This window comes from Apis laboriosa, unplaced genomic scaffold, assembly GCF_014066325.1.
Source record: "Apis laboriosa isolate Shangri-la unplaced genomic scaffold, ASM1406632v1 scaffold17_cov146, whole genome shotgun sequence".
Classification (NCBI taxonomy): Eukaryota; Metazoa; Arthropoda; class Insecta; order Hymenoptera; family Apidae; genus Apis; species Apis laboriosa.
In genome coordinates, this window is record NW_025222181.1 from 1,430,359 (window position 1) to 1,453,177 (window position 22,819).

Genomic DNA, 22,819 nt, shown 5'->3' on the forward strand with positions numbered 1-22,819 from the left:
AAGAAAGGGAAAGACAGAGAGGGGAAAGAGGGAGCACGTGGGTGGAGAGAGGAGAGAATTAGTGTGTTGTGGATGGGAGTTTGGTATGCGTGAGAGCTCTGGCCGAGCGGATAGCCGGCGTCACGCCACGCGGGCCCACGAAAAGTTATGGTTACTGCCGCCGGTGAACGGGGAAGGGCAGCCAACTAAAAATAATATTACATTTTACGGACAGCCTAATTTCGTCGCAAGGTGGTGGGCCTCCGCGAGAACGGCAGTTTGTTATCGGCGGCTGCTTTCACGAGCCCTCCACAACGTAGCTAACAACATCCGCTAGACTGATTCTAGCTCCCGTAATCGACCACCGGAAAACGTTTGATGAATCTCTTGCTATAGCGAGCTTCTTTTACATGGCAGAATGGGTTTCGTAATGATCGTTCGAAGGGAAACGAGGATCATCCAATCTTTTTCCCTTATTGTGTTTTTAAATGGTTGTGATTGCGGAGGATAGTACATCTCGTTAAGAATCGTGATCATTTTAACTTTATTGAAATTCCACGTGTTAATCGCACGACCTTTGCGGCAAACGACTTTTAAAGGGCATTCTTTTGTCGCGAGCATTTCAGACCCCGTTGGTGTGTCTCGCATACCAAGAAACGCATCCCTGGGAATTCTTATCGATTCGTTGCACAATTTTTTCGTTAATAAAATAATAAAATTCCTATATATTTAATGTCATTTGTACCTGAAATATCGAAAAACATTAACAAACATATCGAAATTATGTTTTATAAATGATTTACAAATGATTTTATAGCGAAAATAAATTCATCAATATAATAATTATATAATCGGTATAATATTTGTACGAAAACAAATTGGCATACGTTCTAACCGTACCTGAGAAACGAAAGGCACGTGGCTACTGGTTGTCAGCCGTGAAGGGCTCTCCGCAATGCTTTCCCCAAGTGGCAGAAGGTCTCGGGTGTGGCATAAAGATGCGAACGCCATCCTTCGGTTTAATGCCGCAACTTCACGAAGTTCAACCGACAGAATTGGTCGGTAATATAGCTCATCCTAGTTACCGTCTCGAGAACAAAGAGCGAAAAGAAAGAAAAGATTACGATTCCCAATTACAATTCTAATATTAACAATTCTATAAATAATCAAGAATTGTTTAATTTTCTGTAAAATTATTCCGTGCACAATTGTTAGGATTAAATTATTTCAAAATTTCTTTTTATAATTTTTCATTAGATTTAAAAAAATTATCAAATCAAATTCCAATCACTTCGAAGTTAAATAATTCCTAACAATTTCTATGATTTCCTTTTTTTTTTTTTTTTTTTTGGATATCTAATTTTCTTCAAAAACCTGCTTCACGTTATCCCCACTTTGCTGGTCAACTTTACGAATCCGAACGCGATCAGGTTGGTCTAGTTCCTCGAAGCAGATGCACCGTTCCAACTACGAGAAGAGAAGGTAGGGATCGGGCCATTATGGTCGTCATAGCGAGTAGTAGAAAAATTTGGGACAAAGGGGGCAGGTCCTTCCTTCGTGGGAAACACCCTTGCGGCCATAGCCGAAGGCAGTATGGCTCCTCTCTTTCCTCCGGGTGTGTCGTTCTCTATTCACAGGCGCACACAGAGAGGCAAACCGTCTTAGAAAAGATGTGATATCCGGTCCTCTACGGGTAGGACGATCGAAAATGTAGGCATAGGGAACGGAATGGGGAACCGTTGTGGAATTCTCGGCGAGGTGAGAGAGGAGAGGAGTAGTCGCGCCTTGCCACGCGAGGAATCGACACGGCGCTTCGTTAGGTGGCTTGTTTCGACTCGACTCGCCACGACATCAGATTTATACCCGTACATGTTAAGTGGTGTGATCGACTATCGCGAGCGTTCCATTAGTAAGGTTCAACGGTCGTCATGCGACTCTCCGCCGCGATTACCGAGCGCGTTCGTTACACCGGATCCCGATGGCCACGTCCGCGCCACCACATCTCCTTAGCTTGGCCGAGCTATCCTCTCTCTTCATTCATGACCTGTTATTTACGAGTGAATCGCGTTTCTCAGTTCGACAAAGGTATATGGAAGGTTTCGAACGATCGAACTAATTAGAGGATCGCGAACTTCGTGGATCTATGAGGTATTTGGGATTTTATGGTACCGGTCTGCATGTATCTTGAGATTAAGCATCAATTTCAATTTTTATAGGAAGATGATTTTGCATTAATTGACAAAATGTTGAGAATTTGTTAGTTATATTTATATTTAGAAATTTAAATGAAAAAATTTTGATTCGAAGATTGGTAAAATTGTGCGAAAGCTGGCGAAAAGATGGCGAATCGCGGTGAATCTGGAAAAAAAAATAGGAGACAATGATTGGTATGCAAAAAGCAATTGATAACCGTGGCCGTTATCAAAGGTTAATTGAGATGATCACTCGCCTGGGAGGTCCGTTATCTAGTCCCAGTGCCCACCTTCGTTTGCTTTACGAACACGCTAACTAACTAACCGGCATTTACATTGCTAATTGCACGGCCATGTGAGTGTAATGGTGGCTAACGTGAACAATGCTTCAAGGGAATTAAACCCTCCCTCTAGATGCACGAACGAACGAACGAACGAACGAGCTTAGCCGTTTCCCACTCGGAAAGAGCCGTACGCCATTCGCATAGATCGACTTCTCTGTATTTTTAAGACCATCCTGACAAACTTCCCCCAAACACATACATAAACGAAGAAACTCGACCCATGAGCTTCCTAAATTCGTCGCAAGTAGAAACGCATGTTTCCGTCGTTTTACCCTTCGATCGAAACGTAATCTGTGTCCTGGACTATCGGAAATAGCGTGCGGCTTTATTTTTAAGATCATCGTTCGATATTCCGGATATTCGATTCATATCGCGCGACTCTCTTTCTCTGACACGACATCGAGATTCCACTGAACATAGCGAGTTAGAAAAAGAGAACGTTATAGAATCGGTAAACGAATCAGGAGATAGCTTTCGAATCGTGGAATCTGTAACCGTCGATCCAGTTTGTGGATATGTACTAGATTCTTTTTTTTTCTTTTATAACGTTCGTTTTAAACGAACGTTTCTCGGCACAGTATTTGTTCGCGGAGTCCTTCTCGCGGATAGGTGCTCGCGAGAATTATTTCCACCAATGAGAAGAAACCTTGCTTGGCGAATGATTTCACACCGATGGCAATAAAGATTAAATTTCTTCAACTGTTGCTTTTAATCTCTCTTCGTCTTTCGCTTAGTTAACTGTCATTTTCTACGACCGTTGCTATCGGCAAAAAGTATATACGGACAAAATTTCTTTCTTTCCCTGACTGTTCCTCTATTGGTTAAAGTTTGAATATAATTTTTATGTTCGAATTCAAGTTGATCTATAATACTTCTTTCTAACCATAATGAATAAAATTTAAAAAAAAATGTACATACATGACAAAGAATCAATTTATAATTGTCAAGAAATTTAGAATAAAAAGAAGGAATAATAAAAATTTAACAATTTTTCACATATATTGTCATATACATATCCAAACTTGTCAATAGTGAACGTGCACACAATCTGTCTCGTGTTGTTATAAACTTATAATTATAAATCATCTTTTCTCTTCGGATTAAATCGAGCGTAATTTTTTGAACCGTGTGAAGCGCAGTCTCATTTAATTTAACCGGGCAAGCACGCGAAACAATGTGACCATTTGGTAGGATAATTACGGAGGAAGGCTGGCGCGTTCCGAAGGGGTGACTTGTATCTAGTTTTCGGGGTAATCCGGAATGGTGAAGGAGGAGGGAAGGGGCTTACGTCTTGGAGCGTTTTGGAGGGGAGGAAGACGTTTGGAATTTACGATACATAAATATCCGGCGCGACTGTAACTTTTGGAAATCCTTCCGGTGGCGTGAAGGAGTGGGGGTTAAAAATACGAATGGGAGATATACACTCGCATGTCGCGTGCGGAATAAAGCGGATGAGAGACGCTGACGCGGACATGGTTTAATATCCAAACGAACGCGTGTGAGATACGCATATACATGAAAATATTCGAAGCTTGGTATAAAAATGTTAAATGAAAAAGAATTCGTGTGTAAAACACGAATTTCAATGATAGTTTTATAATTATTATAAGATGAATTCTAAGCACGTATAAAATAATATTTAAACAGGAAATTATTGAAATATGGAATGCTACGAGTGAAAGTATAACATGAATATTAATTTATGTCAATATCTCTGGAAAAGTGGACGGATGAAATATTATTATAACGTAATATAAAAGTAACAAGTAATGATATATGCATTTATTAAATAACGTTTCTTCACAGCGAATGTTTTATATTTTTTTTTTTTTTTTTTTTTTAACAAATATATCTCTATTTTCGTGTCACCGTTTTAAAACATTGTTTTATCGTGAGTTATATAGTTTTACGTATATTTTTATGGTTTACAACATTTCGAGTTGCGAGAGTTCGAATATTTTCGTGTATATATGTGCATAGAAAATAGACAAAACACGGCGTCTATAAATACGTGGTCCAAAGCGGGGAATAGACGGCGACCGTGCACGACTGTGAACGACGCCGATGAAATTCAGCAGACGTGTGTGCCTGTTAAATACACACACCGGGGCCAATTCGAAAATATACCGATCAATTCCGCGCGGACGACGTATCGTGGATCCGTGAAAGAGGAAAAAAAAGAAAAGGGGTGATGGAATCTCGGTAAACATGTGTTCCCGCGTGTAGAACTTCTCCGGCCGAGTACATGACGAATGATAGAAAGTCGAAGAACAGAGACTGAAATAGACCATTGTGAAGTTCCGATCGCTGACCTTATCCGAGAATCCAATATCCATCCATTTAACTCGTTTTCAACTTCCCCTCTAATTTCTCGCATTCTGTAATGTGTTAAATGTTTTACAAGGATGAGAAAAGATGTGATAAATAGGAGAACAGTAGTAGTTCAAATTTAAATTTTTGAATATTTAAATTTATATTTTTGAATTTATTCGAATTTCAAAACTCGATGCGATTCAATTATTATTAAATATATTCACTTTGCAAAAATAAAACGAAATATAATAGTAATTGTTATATAACTGGACGATTAAATTAATTCGAGAATCGTTTTAAATTCAAAAAAAATTTCAATTTAGATTTATAATATTTCCATCCATCGTTCGAAAAATGGACTATTTAATTCGAATAATTTAATAAATTTAATAAATTTTCGTGAGACAAAAATTCAGTCGGAAGAAACTAGGTTGAAAGAATTTATTTCGAATATTTTTCATTGTTCTCCACACGTTATAAGCTGCCATTTTCAAATATTATGCTTATCTGAGATGGAATCCATTAGCCTGAATAACTTAATTCGTCGAGGCGGTCATCCGACGAAATCATATGTTTAAAAGTAGGTTTGTTCATCCTATATCCTTTCCCTCTATCGTTTTTTCGAATTTCTCGTTCCGCTCGAGGCCATATTTGTAAGGATACCTGCTGCCCGCGGTGGCCATTCTCTGATGCTAATACTAAGAAAAAAAAACAAGCCTGGATAGAGCAATTTACTCGCTCGATCCTTTCTGCGTAACAAATTAAATCGATAATTGATCTTAATACCTTCATTTCCACGATATCTTTGGAAATGTTATTGTCTCGCAACTTTGAAAATCAATCAGATATAAAAATTTTGATATATTATCTTAGAAATTCAGTTAGCCTAAACATTCTGATTTAATCATTTATATATGTACAATGTAATGGATTATACACGGAGAAAAAAAATATTTTTTATATATCAAAATCTATTTTGATATTTTAAATTTCTTCGTATATTATATTTTATAGATTTTCGTAAATTTCCATAAATAATGCATAATACTTTCACAATGTATTCATTGTACGCATACGCATATTTTCACTGTCAAATAGTCAAATCGGTCAAGCACAAGAATCCATTACATCCGTTTATTAACCAACGAGATAATATCATTCCTCATTTTGAAAAAAAACCTTTAAAATTCTTCCCAAGTTAAATCATATCTGCTCTAAATTCATCTGAATCCATTCAGCAAGCCATTTAAGCGGCGCCATTTCCCATAAATTCGGTCGAACAACACGCGAACGCAGACGATGCATTTTTCGGAGCGTGCCAGACGAAATAACGGGTGCCATTTGATAGCGGCATAATAATCTCGGGGCCGGACGCCGGCGTGCCGAAGAAAAGGGGGTTGTACCTAGCTCTATAGCCGTGGAGGGGGGGGGGAGGGTGGAGAGAGCGCCACTGTATCCTAGGGTAAAGTAAGAAGACGCCTACAGTTTACGATGACGCGTAAATATCCCCGGCGTCCCCAACTTTTACGAACCCTTTGCTAGCCGGTATGCGCCGAACAGGGTTGAGGAGGGGTGGTAACGGGGTGTAGCGTGCTCGAGGGGGTGGAGGAATAGGAGTTTGCGGTGACTGGGCAGGGCCTTTATACACTCCTATCCCGCGACTCTAACGCCCGCCACTTTACTTGGCTGTATCTTCGCCCGCCGCCACTGGAGCTTTAACTCTTGCACCGCTCGCGGCCGCCAAATAAAACATCACAGCCGAGGAAACTTCGCCCTGTCGCGCGATACCTTTTTCTTTCGAACGCGCTTTTTCCTCCCTCTTCCCGTTCTTTTCACTACCCGCGGCTATGACGTCGCGGTGCATTATGCCGGAGCTTCTTTCATCCGCGTTTCGACGACCGAAAGCGTAACGACCGGGTTATTCTTCTTTGAACGAGTTTGTTTTTATGCTCTTTATGTCGCCGTTCTCCGAGTGGTGGAATTCTTTCGAGGATTGCTGTGGAAAGAATTGTTAATCATAGAACGCGCGAGGTTTTGAGAAGACGTTGGCTGAAAGAATTTTAGTGTAATGTGATAATATAAGATATTTTTGTAAGTACCTTAGCGATCGATGGATATTTAAGGATGGACTTCAAATGTTATGGAAGTTTTTTATTTCGTATAAGTGACCATTGATAGCTTTGCGATCGATAAATAACTGACTTCGCTCTAAATACAAACATTAGAAATTGTTGAATAGTGGAGAAATGAAAATATCAAAAAATGTATCAAAATGAATGTAATGTCGTAGTCGTAATCGTATTCGGAATATCCGTGTAGACGGTCGGTAGTCAAAGTCGCGTTTCGAAACTCCGTTTCGTTCAAATGGCAAAATCGATACGCGGCGGGGATTAATTCCACAGATTGACGTCCAATTCCTCCGCTTTTCAAATTTTTCGTATCTCCTGTCCGCCATAGAAAGCAATTCAACATCGTACGATGGCGGAGACATTGTGTTCACGGTCACGGCGTGTCGCGCCACCACTCTTTCTGATTTATCGCAATGCTTATTTGTGGGCCATTTCATCGCCGGACAAGTTATCTCGCAGGGTACGGTCGTTAAAGCGGAGAATAAGCGCGCCGTGACACCGGATACATTTTTGCCTAGCCGCTCCAACTTTCAGCCATTCGATCATGGATTTAGTTCTTTCTGCGTGTATGTAACGCGATATACGAGGCCTCGAAAAGAACAGCCTTCCAACAGTCGATCGACATTGGTGTTGAGGCTAGTCACGACGGAAAGCTGAAACGACTCTTCGCAATATGTATCAATTATTTTACTGACCGATTTTTTGAGTTGCGATTTTCTTTTATAATATTCATACACACGCAATAAATACGTGCTTAAAAAATTATTAATATGAGCATTACTTATTTACTTCTTTGTCGCGGCTCACAAGTTGGGAACCACTGAGCCAGTTAGTAGATAGACTGCCATGTAACCGAAACTAAGTTTTATATACTAGAACTGCTATACGCATAACGTGGATATAGACGTTTCCAATGTTATTATGTCGTTTCCACCAATTTCTCCAGACAGTCTAGATGGCTCCCGGATGCGACTCAACGTATATACGAAATGTTCAGCGACATCCGAGTGCCGTGCCGAAATTATATTGACTGTACACATGCTTTTATATCTCACGCATTTCCTCTCGGCCAGACGTATTGTGGCCCCGTTTGCCTCTTTTCTACCATTGTTCTGTTGAATAGGGAATCCGAGTGGAGCGAGTAAGAATAAGTTTTGATCAATGATTTGCGAATACAATTAGGTACAGTATTTTTTTTTTTTTTTTAAAGAATAGTCTCTATCATAGTTTGTTAATTTTTTTTTTTTTTTAAAGAAAATTTAAATTTCGATGTTGACGAGTTTGAATTAGCGCTTCATTATTGCAGAGTGTTGAGTGACACAAAAACTCATTTGAAATCCCTGTACACGCGGTCCACTATGTTGCGCAAACATGAACGCTCGGAGACGTGACTGCGTGGCAAACAAGAGTGGCACGCGCTGCACGTGTAACGTCGATCCGCGTATTCCTCATGCCGAGTGCTCTCTCTAATGTACTCTTGAAACTATAATTAGAAATTCGTAAAACATACCTACACAGAAACAAGGGATATTATCTCGAGCCTGCCAAAAGCCTTGTTATCTTAAAAATTATTCCATTTTATCTCATTATATCCATTTTATCTCTTTTAATTAATAAATTATTTGTACTCGAATTTTTATTATATGAGCGCGATAATTATATGTAACAAACTTAAATAATTTAATTCTATGGTACGTAACTTTTAAATCTTTGTACCCACTTAATATTCTGTTATCTATGGATCATTTTGATTTTAGGGGATTGATTGAGGGAGGGGTAAGAATGTTCGACTAAACGAATCGTTCGTTAATTCCCAATGATTGTCAATGGTAACGAGCAGTAATCGATGGTTGGCCTGGCGAGTCGTTTAAATGCGCATCGAGTACAAATTTATTAGGCTATTTGGAAATACCGTGATAAAAGACAGAGGGGTGGCGGAAGAGCAAGTAAGGGAAGGAGGCTGCGTAAGGATATTTCGAGGAGGAGAGGGGTAGTGGATATAAGGAACGGGTGTAAGGGTGGAGGTATCACGGGAGCTGAAGCACCAGCAGGCAACCCCTTATAAGGGGTAGGAAGCAATTATAACACTAAATTAAGGGCGAGGAAAATTTGGCAATTAGGGGGATTTCAAAAGGGATAAAGTTGCAAGATGGCCGTTTTTCTTATGCCAGATTCTTCGAGGGTTATTCGGGCATTAGCTTGGCCGACTAGTATAAAAGAGAAACTTTTGAGATGTCTCTAGATTGTCGCGAGATACCTCCGGCGAAATTATTCGTATTTTATTAGATATTTTTACGAGATAATTTGTGAAAAGTTTCGTGAAACGAGGCATCCATTTTATTTTTCGAATAAAATATTTTCTAATTATTCTATAGTACCCGATTTAAAATTCTTTTTTTACGTAATTGGAAAGATACACCCGAGTGAATTTACGACGGAATTACATGCACGAGTACGAGTTTAGATGTAGGCCCATTGCGAGCTGCGAAACGTACGGCAAGCCGCAGAAACGCGATGATGCTTTACGCGCTGACGCGGCGCTGTCCGTCACGATGGGCGCCGCAACGTGGTTCACGGAACCCTGCCCGAGTCCCCCTAGGCACTACGAATATATATCTGTTTGGATTACGCTGGACTACCAATACGGTCGACACGAGCACACACACACACGTACGGAGACGAGATAGAAAGAGAAATAGAAAGAGAGAAAGAGAAAGGATTTGGGAAGGGGAGAACAGAGCGAATAATACTAGATACACGAGGAGAGGGAGAAAGATGGCGAGAAGAAGAGAGAGTGGAAGAGTATGGAGAAGAGAAGAAAGAGGATAGATAGAGGGGAGCCGAGTGGTAGGGGATAGTAGGTGGTAGAAATGGCGGTGTTGGTGGGTGGGGTGGTTGAACCACGACAGGGGGTGGCGTAGAGGTCGACGCGTGCGGGCATTGCGATCCGTCAGAGCGGGTAAACCGAAAACATAAATTTAATAGGTTTCACCCCCTTCTTCGAGCTTTATGGCGCCACCGAATTTCCCATTAAATAAACAAGCGCAATGTTCATTACGGGACACCGGATCTCTCGACCGATCGTGCGCTGTATACGCGCACACCGCCCCGCTATCGTAGATTATGTTACGTAGATGCATCTAGGGCTTAGACCGCAGCTTGCGGTTTCCGGATACGTATGAGTCTACGTGGATGTGCGAGAATCTATACCTCTCCCTTCGAAATTGAACGTAAGGGGCAGAAAATTGCCTATCTCTTTCGTATCGTTTCGAATGTATATCGTTGTTGTCTTGAATTTTTTTTTTTTAAGATCGATCCAGAAAGTCTCGCCGTTTCTGAAATAATTATAACATTGCTTTTATGGATGATGATAATGGTTCCAGATTTGTCCCAATTGTGAAAGAAATATGGTAATTCGAGCGATTCGCTTACTTCTCTTTTTTCCCCCGATAGAAAAAGTAAGTAAAAAAATTAGACTGATCACATCGTGTTTGATCTCATTTTTATCAGGAGAATCATACGAATACGACGAAAATATTTTTTTATAAAAAAAAAATGAGAATTATACGAATTAAATTTTTCTCTAAAAACGTATCGAATTACACGATTCCAATCTTCTCCAGATTACTATTTACGAAATCACAATTATATTTCTTTACTTTTATTTATTTTATTTTTACCGAATTCATCCCACACATTCATTCGCATTTTCACGTTAATAGAGGCGAATTCGCAAATTATGCAATAAGGTGTCATCAGGGGGTGTAGGTTTGGATTTGCTTGGTCGAAAGCTTGTGCAGCTCGCAGCACGATACACAGGTTCGCATAGGGGGAAGGGGAGGTGGAAGTGGAGGTGGAGGTGGAGGCGTAGGATCCTCGATTCGAATTTTCCAAAACACCCAAAATCGTCACGCGAATCGAAATGCCCGGCAATTCCAGGATTTTTTCGTGTTTTTTTTTGTCACCGTGCCGACGCGTAATCTCTTTTTTCACGATGGCTCTCTATCGGAAACGCATAGTGATCGTCCGCGTGCGCGGACGGCTACGCGAAACACTGTAACTCCTGCTTGCTGATAATTAGCGCATCCATCAGCCGCAGCAAGCCGCCAGCTAATGCCGATCGTACGTTATCGTTATCACGGTCTCCCCATTTTGTCCCACCGCCACTCTCTCCCTCTCTCTACCACTATACCGCTCTCCACTCCACCCCCGAACCCCTCTATATTTGTACGTGGTCCGTACGCGACCCACAAGCAGCGACACCATCACCGATCCACCCTTTATCTCTCTCTCTCTCTCTCTCTCTCTCTCTCCTCTCTCCTCTCCTCTCCTCTCTTCCTCTTTCTCTCTCCACCCTCTCAGGCTGGCTCTGATTCCTGCCTTCCATCCTATATCGGCAGCCAACGCATGAGCTGTCGATACGACCAATAATCTAATAACCAGTCACCGGCAATGTGTCGTAAGTCACCGGTCTGCAGATTTTCACTGCAAGAGAACCAATAACGTGTTCCCTTTTGAATTATCAATTCATTCGTAGGCTGGACGAAAGAAAGTACGAGACTCGTGTAACGTCACGGCCTTCTCGATCGGGGGATATGAGATTTCCTCGCTGATTTACAATCATCGCGAAACCGGTGCGAGATCGGTATCCGTCCATGCGGATATGGGATTCTGAAAATCACAAAATCATGTTGGAAATTAGATGAAAAGAAGGAAATAGATATTTGGAGATCGGTTTGCAATTGAATAGAAAAAAGTTAACTTTTAACTTGATAATATTAGACTCGTCGTAGATAGAATTCGTTTTTTAGAATTCAAGGATATCAAATCAAAAAAAAAAAAGGATACGGAAAGAAAAACGAATAAAAAGAGACTGATTGGGGCGCATTCAAAGCTCGGGAACGGGCTCTATCGCAGACCACTTTATTCCGAACGATCGTCGAATCTCGTGGCATTGTATCCCTCTGGCCGTGCAAAAAAAAAAGCACACGGTCCTACTGTATGGTCGTTGCTGTCTGGTTGCGTCCACTGGTCTTTTTTTTTTTTTTCCGTTCCTAAAAATCATAGAGTCCATCGAAGGGCGAATTACAGGATCGCGATAGCGCGCACACACAACAGTAGTGCATGCGCGCATCTCACGGCCGCGAGCCACCAAATGATCCAGAACACCGGTGGGAATTGGTTCAGCGTCGAGGTAGAGTGGGAGGCAAGAGGGGTGGGGAGGGCCACAGAGCAGAGGCAGCGTTATAACTAACCGAGCTGATCTACGACCTGTTTAGTAGTTCTATATCAGCGCTGCACCATGCTTCGGTACACGCAATCGAATTGCCTCCTCTGCCGATAATATCTGACTTAAGTAGGTAACCATCGGCGCGCGTTTGCCCGCGTTGAACACACGCGCACACGTCGGTACACGTACACCCACGTGTGCGTGGCTCTGCACCGATATAGAGGAGCTGGGGGCCGTGCACGTGCGCAAATAACTAGAATATGGATGACAGAGAATGCAGCAGGCAGCCAGGAAAGAAGTTGTTCGTAGATGCTAGATTATCCCTGCCGAGTAATGTTTGCGCCTCGTGTAAAATGGCTCTGTTTGGTTTAACGCATGGCGACCACGGTTACCTCGAGACCCCTCCACCGTTTCGTTGTTCGCATTATACTTTCAATAGGTTTAGTTTACGATCGTGACTAACTAGCCCGGTTACACGATAAACGAGTTAATGATTGATGTAACCGAACAATCGTAATTCGAGCCAGAGTTGAAATTGATTATACCTATTCTGTTATTGCGGTGAGTTACAAGCGATGAGGCGCATGCGCATAATTGCCGCGCGTTCTGAAGCGAGTCGCTCGACTATTGAAATTTCCCCATTTCGCGCGATTAACTTAATCCTTTCCGCCGCGATCGTTCTACCGTGTCTCCCGCCCGTTTGCTAATTTTCGTTTTATATTTTAATTATATTTCATAACAAACAATTGATATTTCGATCGGCTAGTGTAGAATTGACTTTTTTGCACGATTAAAGCATTCGATAAGTAATTCTTTTAATAAAATATCGCGATGTAGAGAAGACATCCAATTTTTCGATCGGATTTCTTCGATTCTATGTTTTTTTCAGATATTTTTCGATATTATTCAATTTATGATTTTCGTGATTTCATATCGATAAAATGTTAAATTCAAAGTATAAATCGATGGCAGAGGAAAATATAAAAATTTCAATCTTATTATCCGAACAGATACGCAAACATTAACCAGCGAGAGTTAATAAAATTTTTTACCAAAAATGGGCCGCTATTATCCATAAAACTTATCCGAAAACTCACGATCCTAATATAAAAAAAATATTTTTCTTGAATCTGAAAACGAGGAAACCTCTGCCTACCGTCATTTTCACTTTACGAGAGATTGAATGCATAATGAGGGGAAGGAGATTAAACGTAGCATCGTTGAAACACGGCACGCATTTGTCGATGTCTAATAGAATATTAACGAACACAATCCGGGCCGTTGCCCGCGTGCAAAATGCATTCAGTAGCTCATCGATCGACGTTTCATCACGCGCCAGCGAAATCGGTTGCGAAATGAAAAACAAGAGAGGGAGGGGGGGGGGATGAGGGCGGTCGGAGAAACTGTGTGACAGAGACGAAAGGAGGGGGCGTAACGGTGGAGCGAAAGGGAGGGGGAAACAAAGGGTGGATCGTTAATTGTTTAATCCCGTCCGATTGGCTTGGATATTTTTAAATATGAATCCTCGATCTAGAAATTGAACTATCCCGATAGAAAATTGCGTTGCCCGATGCCACGAAATATATCGTCGAGGAGGCGGCGAATGGCTAAATACGATTTATAGCTTCATTTATGACAGGGCAGGAGTTATTCTCATTGGCTCTGGATTTTAAAATGTGTATCCCCTGGATCGATCGCCTGGTGCCCCGGCGCGCTTTTGCATTACGCGTTTTCGAGCTACGAGTTGCTTAAACATTTCCATTGGATTTACGGTGTTTCCAGCCAGAGGCGGTGATCAGTTTTCACTGAATAATTCAAAAAATTGACGGCTCTTATTATTATATATTTACACGATACTTTCTCTCCTTCCATCCCTCGATATCGAATTCGATCGTTGAAACAGATTTATTACATGCTCGTTGTTTCCTATACGCGTGTTCACATATACAAGAAAAGTATTCTCGAATACTCGCTGTTAAAATATTGAACAGTAGAAATGTATGAAGTTGAATTTTTTAATGTGATGTAACTATTGTAAGTTATTCGATACGATGTAAGAGAAGTATTTGAACGAATTAAATTTGGTTTTAATAATCCATGAATCAATATCCTATACTATTCTTGTATAATATTTATTCGAAATTTGAGTTGTCACGATTATTTTTATGGTTTAATATTTGTATAGTTAGAGTCAAAGAACGTTGAATCCTCATGTAGAATTTTCTCTCTGTCACAGGTAAGGAAGATATTGCTAAGCCACATTGGACATGGTTGCAAGGTGAGTTGTGCTTTCTTCAAACTCGATTAAAGTTAGAAGACGTTTCGCGTGCTCTCGAGGTTTCTGCTTCGATATAAATGGGATGATTTCAATGGATTACCTTTGGATCGCCAACTCATTCTGCTGACACTATTTTTATCGATACTATTCGAGTCGGATGATACCAGAATAATTTGTTAATGCATATTTCAGATTTTTATTTTACGTTCGCTCTTTATCCAATAAGTATCTTGAAAAGATGCTGTTTGATTAATTTAAAAAGAAAAATCTTGTTATTTTTCATCTTTAATTTTAATTCAATAAATTGTAATTCCTCTTCGTTTTACACCGTTACACAAATATTATGAATATTACGTCACAGAAAAAATTATAAAATTATATAAAATTATATAAATATAAAATTATAAAATTGTATAGATGTTAAAGACAAGAGTTGTTCTTCTGTAAAATTTTGTTTACGAAAACAAAGTGTCTACGAAATAAGTTGTTAGCAATTCGAAAGTAACCCAATTTCGATTCACCGAGAAACATTCACCGAGTCGATTATTGATCGAAATCACCAATCGAGAGGCGAATACTTTGAAGTTTCCCCCGGTTCGTCGACACCGTTCCAAAACGGATGGATTTAAAAGTTTCGTGCCGAATTCGGATCGTGAATGTCGCACAGGGATTAGATTTATTCGGGGCGAGGCGTGCGCTCGCACAGATGCTGTTTACCCCCTCGGATTTCTTCGAATTTCGGTATAAGCGGTGTGGCATTCCCGAACGACCGCGGGAGGCACTCGTTTCCAAGAATAAAAGAGTCGTGGGGTGAATTTTCATCGTGTCGTGAGTGTTGTGCTCTCGAACCGTCTCCCCCTTCCCTCTACCCTCTAAACGGGAGTACAAGAAGTATCGCGAAGAACAGCTGCGAGCGTCTTGACAGCGCGACGGGAGCGAAAACCATCCTGTGTTTCTCTTTTTCTTGAAAAATAGGGTGGAACGTGAGAGAGGAGGTAACAAAAAAAAACGAAGAAAAGCTTGGCCGCAAAAGAACGTGCAGAGGTCGTGCTAGAGAGAGAGAGAGAGAGAGAGAGAGAGAGAGAGAGAGAGAGAGAGAGAGAGAGAGAGAGAGAAGGAAAGAGGCTGATCGCTTGAGAAGGAGCGAGATAGATAGAGAGAGAGAGAGATAGAGGTAGAAGAGAATACAGAACGATGCCTTCGAGGGTGATCAATAAATATTGGCTCTCGGGGGTGAAATTGGGGTAGCCGTGTAGGGAGGGTGAGAGGAAGGACAGTCGTGCTGCTGCGGTTGCCGCCCCTTTCCTACGGCATACGACGTATGGCAGATATAACCACTTGGTATAGGCAATGGAGAATCGCTCATGGACCGTAATTCCCTCAGACTTTCTGATCGATACTCACTTTAGGCCATTCCGCCAGGAAAAACGCCAGGAAAGGGCCCAGGTTCACGAGGTAAACTCTGCTGGTACAAGTGGTGGAGGGAGGGGGGAACCGTAAAAATTTCGACGGTGTATCATCGCGATGGTTCCGACGTAATACCGCCACCCACCATAAGTCGAAATCTATATGGAAACTCTCCGTGGAATAGATGCGTTGCATCGATATCAGACAACGTGCATACGCGTCGATTCAATGGGAATATTCCCTTGATTGCGAGTCCCCGACGCGGGATCCCGTGCGATTCTCCGATGCGTGATGAAAACGATCGTGTCGCCCCCTATCCTCACTCCTGGTAATGAAGGGTCAAAAACCGAATCGTTTCGATCGTTAATTGCCGGTTAATTCCATAAAGAATCGCAGTTTTAAGGGATAACCATAGTCTGATAGACGACTGACAAAGGATTAAATGGGATTGATACGAAGATTGCATTGACGGAGGGTTCGAGTCGATGGGCTATGTGATGGAAGCATTTCGATTACCAAGCTATTCCTTTGCCCCATTAATGTTACCATTAGTGCCGATAAATTTTGAATTTTCGTGCAACTAAAATATTAAAACATTTAATTAATATATCATAATATGTAAGATATATACATATTAATATTAAATACCAGTAGATTTATGAAATATCAGAAATAATAAATTGCACTAGAATATATAAATATAATTTTTTCAAATAAATTAATATTATCTATTTGAAAAAATTAATGAATTTGAAAAATATTTGAATTTGCTTCAGTATCGTATTTGTTTACGAAAATTTATTTGTTTAATTATCTATTTATCATATAAAAAATTATATTTGAATATTATTTTAAGATTAAGTATCAGATTTGAGATTTAACATATATATGTATATAAAATATGTAAATCATACATCATACAAACATAAAAATATATATATAAAAAATACGTATTTAAAAATGTATAATCTTCTTATAATTTATTCGATTTGTATTTTTTCTCTTGTATCTTTTTCTTGGAGAAACTTCTTACTTCATCTTAGTTCATAAAACCAGTCTCCATTTTCTTTTAAAACGTGTTTTCACGATCTTTAGAATCATTGGAAAAGTGAAGGGATTAATTCGCAACGGTCGGGTAAGAAACATCTCGATTTCTCTCAATTGTCTCTCATCCCGCGCTAAATAGAAATCCTCGTAGCTTGTGGAGAGGTTTCCGTGAATTCGGTTAGAATTTGGATGAGGAAACTGGATGCTTTCCGAGGCGTGAAATGGCTGCGTTAACCGCTTGCACGAGCTGAAACCCCGAATCGAGCGCAAGGAAAGGGGCGGACCGCTTTCCTCTTCCTTCTCCCCCTCTCCTGCTCCACGGCCTTCTCCTTTCCCTTCGCACGCCGCTATCTCTTCCACAAAATATATATATATATATATATATATATATATATATATATCTCTTTCTTCGTTTCCCTTATTCTTCTGTTCTTTTAAAGGCTTCCGTCCAGAGACAACGTTGTTTAGTAATACCATGCTTCAGACTGCACCGGAGGGTCATAATAGAATTTATACCTTTTAGACTTTTTTCTTTTATTCTTTATAATTCACCGTCATACTTCATTATATAATCTACAATTGGTGACGTAACTTTTGTTGTGTTATTAATAATATTTTTAATATATAATAATTTAATTTCGAAATAGAGAATTTCGATTTTGCATTGATCTATTTTTTAAAATAATTATTTCATTAACATTGAATATAAAATTTGTGACATCGTTATTTTATCGATGTTTATACTAATGTGTATTGAAATTTCATATAATTTCAATTTGTGTGACGAATGATGAAATCATTTATGTATAATATATAATTTATTGCATATTATAATATTGATTCTGTTGTAAACTTTTCCTCCGTATTTTTCACAGTATTATCGACTTTCTCCCACATCAAAGTCGTAAAACAAACATGTCTATCTTGGAATAAGAATACGCGACACTTTATGCACCCTCTCGAAATTCAGCCAACGACCCCCTTCCTCTACTCTCATATTTATTAACTATAAATTGAGAATATTATCCTATTTGAAATTCACGCAAGAATATCTCATCCGGAATAAACGATCCAGTTTGCCAAGTACATCCCTCGAAACACCACCCCGAAAACGAGATAATCTTTCTCTCCTCCGCAACGTTTTCTTTGTTTCGCGAGTATTTTCCGACTGGGTCGCGGGTTCGAACGCACGGATAAGGTAATATCGTCGTACAGATCTCAGCAAAGGTATAAGACGAGAGTTATGCGGCCCGCTATGCGCGAGGGAATCGTAGATCAACGTGGTGGCACGTCTGCAGGGACGTGGAAGCGAACGTGAACGAACGGAGAACTACCGCCATCATCCAACCCCCTTTTCGTTCATCCCACGACCCCACCTTTCTTCCAAACCAACCCCTCCTCCATTCCTTCTCCCTTTCCTCTTCTTTCTTTCTTTGTCTCTTTCTCTCGGCATTCGTACCTATCTCGCTATCTTGGAGACCCAGCCACGACTCTTTCCCTGTGTCTACGTGTGCTCGTCGTCTTTGTATGCTTATACAGGGTGTGAAATAAATAAAAAATATGAAATGACATTTGTTTGATCATTTAACTTTGAATATTATTCTTTGGATAATTTGTTATTGAGCTAATCAAGAAAATATTTATTGATACTGATTAACTTTAACATTTTCATAATCTATATCTTTATTAATTATGAAAGACATGAATCTATAATATAAAAAAAAAGCTTAATAATTAATTAATATGATATATAATCTTAAATATATTTTTTTTGTTACAAATTTTTTGTATACTTACTAGTACACTTTTCCAGTTAAAATTTTAAATATTTAATTTTTTAATTGTCCATTTAATAATTCGAATGATCGCAATTTTCTTCATTTTCTCTTAAAAAAGTTACGGTTAATTAATGTTTCTTTGACTCGATTTTTTGAAAGAATTTTTGTTACAGATTTATTTTTTCACTCTCACACCCTGTATACACGCACCCTTTTGTACACTTGACCGGCGCGCTTGTCTGTGTATCGCGTTGTGTCCGAGTCTCTGGAACATGTATATCATCGATATGTATACCTACGTAAAATGCCAAAGCAAGAGCATAAGGCGGAGGGCATGAGTATGAGTGAACACAATACTGGGTGTGGCATCCAGCCCGAACTATTATTTCACCCGACGGAGTTATACAAGGTGGTACGAGTCTTGAGTCGCGGTTGGCCCTTACTCCCGACACCGTGTCTCACCCGTATTCTTTTCTATCGAGATATAATTGTCGAGTTGGAATGTCACGGTGTGACCTGGCACAATCGAGAATGTTTCGTACGGCTCGTTTCATTTCGCGGAGAATGTCGACTTTTAGATATTTCGTCATCGTAATATTCGACGAATATTATTCGGCCCAAATAAAAACTATCGAATCGAAGAGATCTTTTAACGAGGTAGAGGATTGGAATTTTTTTTTTTTTTGACGTTTAAAAGAAAACGCGAATCGTAAATATGCATTTTCACGCAATAAGTTCTATTATTCTATTTTAGACGAATTTTAAAAAATTTAAAGTCAAGTTACCTCGCAGCGAAATGTAAAAAAGAAATGATTGGTTTATGTTGACAATGAACAATAAAGCGCACAATTTATTGATTTATCGTTGTTTTAATCAAAAATGGAAAAATATATTGGAAATTTTTTGTATTAAAATATATTCTATAATCGTATTTCAAAATAACAGTAATGGGGGCGTGTTCAAAATCTGCAATAAATCGCGCATTTTTTATCCGTTTTTCATAAAACTTCCACCAAACGATACAAAATATTTGTTCATACACGTAATAATTCGAAAACTGTCAAAAATGAATTTATCTTCCTTTTGTTAAAAGATCCTCTTAATCCCTTAATTAAGTTATTTAATTTATTGAATTATTAATGAAGCTTTAACTACTATCATTTTTAATAATTGTATACATACATGTAATCTTATTTCGAATTAGATGACACGTATTATATCACTGATGCCTCTGACTCTATATTCGCGGTTAAAAACGTTGTAAAGTGTCGCGTTCGTGTTATGTCGAAATATTATAATATATTTTCGAAGAAGGAAATCTCTCGAAGGAAAAAGACAGGAAGATTCGTTTATCCGGAATTGTTAATAAGCTTAGGTAATTGGCCACGGATAAGGGTTCCGTTGTAACGAGAATTAAGAGCAGCGAACGAGGTGGGTTCCTCCTCGTCTCGTGGTAGTGGGTTTCTATCCTATTTTTTCGTCGACGGAACGTGAATTAAGTCCCTTCGCTATCTTCAGTCCTCGCGTAAATTACACCAGCTCCATTGGAGAGAAATGGCCGCCTCTTCTTTCCCCCTCCCTTACTCTATCCCTATATACCTCTTTTTCTCTCTCTCTCTCTCTCTCTCTTTCTCTCTTCATTCTTCTTCCCCCTCTTTCTTCTTCTCCACTTTATTTACATATAGATACGAAACCCATTGAGTCTCCTCGGTCGAAAGTACTTCCCTTTTTATAGGTTTATTCATTTGGAATCGATAAAATTTGCCTGGAATTATCGGCCCAAGTAGTTTCTCGTGCCATCTTCTATCAGTCTTCTCGCAATCTCGTTTTTTCCATTTCGATCGGTCAATTTTATCGTACGACGCTTCGATGAAAATTTTATATTTTCAAAATTTTTATATTTCGAGATTTATCAAAATTTTATAAGTTTATTTAATATACTTCTTCTTCTAACAGCCTCACTTTTTTCTTCTTTCGATTTAGACAAAGGTCACACAAGCATAAAAAAAAATATATATATATATATTTCAATATCCGTTAGTAATAAAAAACGTCACTTCTATCTATCTCTAAATATAATATTATGACTATTTATACTATTTCACCAATTCATTATTTTACGTTTGTTCACTTTTCAAATAATTTTGCTCTTTATAAGTTTACCTATTATCGTGGTACAGTCTATCCATCTTTTCGCAATCTCACTTTTTCTTTTTTCTCTTCGTTTATCGTGCGTACACACTACTTCAACCGCGGGTCGCGTAAATGAGATGAAAATTTCGAATTTGGGGATTTATCGGACGTATTGTTCGTTTTCGAGCAATTTCGCGTCTCTGTAATTTCGAGCTGGGTACCACTACGGATAGCCTCGATGCTTCGAAGGGGGTTGAGCATAACTCGAAACATATTATGAACACATACATAAACATCCCTTGGCGTTATCAGTTGTCGGACGCCGGCGCGCCGGATATTGTCGCATCCTCCGTTTCGCTCTCCCTATTACACGATGCGGAGCGAGGCACAAACGTGTTGCCTCGAACAAAACCCGGGAAAATCGGAGGAGAGTGTTGGAGAGGGAGGAATAAGATCATTGACGATTCAGATATATCGGAAATATTATCGCAAATCTTTGAAAGATAAATTAATTCCGGTTGATTATTTTTATCGATTAAACCGCGAATATTTATCCGGATAAAACTAATTATATGCCAAATTATATAGGATATATATATATATATATACATGTGAATATTTGCTATTTTCAATATTATGGTATTTACGTAATTAAAGTTTATGTAAGATTATTTAAAGAGACAAGAAAAATGGTACAAACTGAATGAAAAAAATAAAATCAATCTCAAGATTAATAAAAATATACAAAAAATTACTTAATCTATTTAATCTATTATCTAACTTTATATCAAAATATATACATATATAGTCCATGAAAAATATATCTTATCTATTCGTAATGACACTTGTAATTTATCAAAAATACAAATTTAAGTTAGTTATAAGTTGAAAGTGCCAATTTATCTTTTTTTTCTTTTTTTTTCTACATTTCACGACTAGAGAAAGTTTTCCCAAAAATTCGTTACGAGAAGAACACGATTTCCCGCTAAAGAACAAGGGCTAGCTTTCCCTTTTTTCGTCGAAGGATGTTTTATGCCGCAACAGCTCGTCCCCATAACAAAGCGGTCCACGACTTTTACTTTTTTTTTTTTATTACCCTCTAAAATTTCACTTTTTCCCCGTACACCTTTGCCTCGAGACGGGGTAGGTTTGTAAAAAGCGGAGGAGACTGGACTTTTCTGGAGGTGAAAGTCGCTTCTTGCCTCCTCCCTCCCCTCATTCGATACTTTGTTATTTTCCAAGGGTAGAAAAAAAAAAAAAGGTGGACGACGGTTTTCGTATCCGGTGAAAGTTTGGGTTGGTCTCTGGTTGGATAGTATCTTTTTACACTGACCATCGTTTTCTAAATTTCAGTAACAGATGGAGATAAAAGTTCTCTGTTCCGTGACGTGAGATAAAAATCCATCCAAGTCATCGATCAAGTTTCTTCTGCACCGACCACCACTCGCTTATTAACCTTATTCCCTCTCGTTATTACTTTATTATCCCTGTCCTCATTCTAATTGAAAATTAAAAAAGAGGGCACTTCTTTTTCCCCGTTTCTTGTTGTTCCACGCGTACACGCGGAAAAGTATGAAAATGGGCCTTAAATTTCTTCTTGTACACAGATATTTAAGCATGGTCACGGTGATGCCGTTTTATTACCCGTAACAACCACATCGTGTAAACGAGGAAAAGACCGGAACTACCTGCTGCACCTTAACCTTCGTCTACAATGCAAATTCCCCCGCCGAGTCAACCTTAGACTTAATTTCCTCGAGTTTTTATTTTTCTCCTACCGATCCCATAAAAGGTCCTCCAATGAAAAAAACTGTTCCACCTTTAGCGTTGCAAAAATCTCGAACATATAATCATAAGCATGGAAAACCATAACTGGGATGAAAATCGAAGAAACCAAGTTTCTTCGTCCTCGGAATGTTGTAATCATTCTTGAAACATTAAGTATTGCTCGCTTGAATTTAAGTAAAAAAAATTCAAGTAAATCTATGG

At 39.2% G+C, this 22,819-nt stretch overlaps 1 protein-coding gene across 3 annotated transcripts in view; it reads left to right on the forward strand.

Annotated features, from left to right (window-relative positions):
- Positions 1 to 22,819, forward strand: part of LOC122711757 (homeotic protein ultrabithorax-like) — a 335,569-nt gene that overhangs the window by 39,679 nt on the left and 273,071 nt on the right. For 2 of the 3 annotated variants that reach the window (XM_043930782.1, XM_043930781.1), the window contains exon 2: positions 14,424 to 14,465. The exons of the other annotated variant lie outside the window; for it this stretch is intronic. In XM_043930782.1, coding sequence (XP_043786717.1) covers positions 14,424 to 14,465 — 42 coding nt within the window. The remainder of the gene's footprint in view (positions 1 to 14,423; positions 14,466 to 22,819) is intronic. 3 annotated transcript variants of the gene reach the window in all.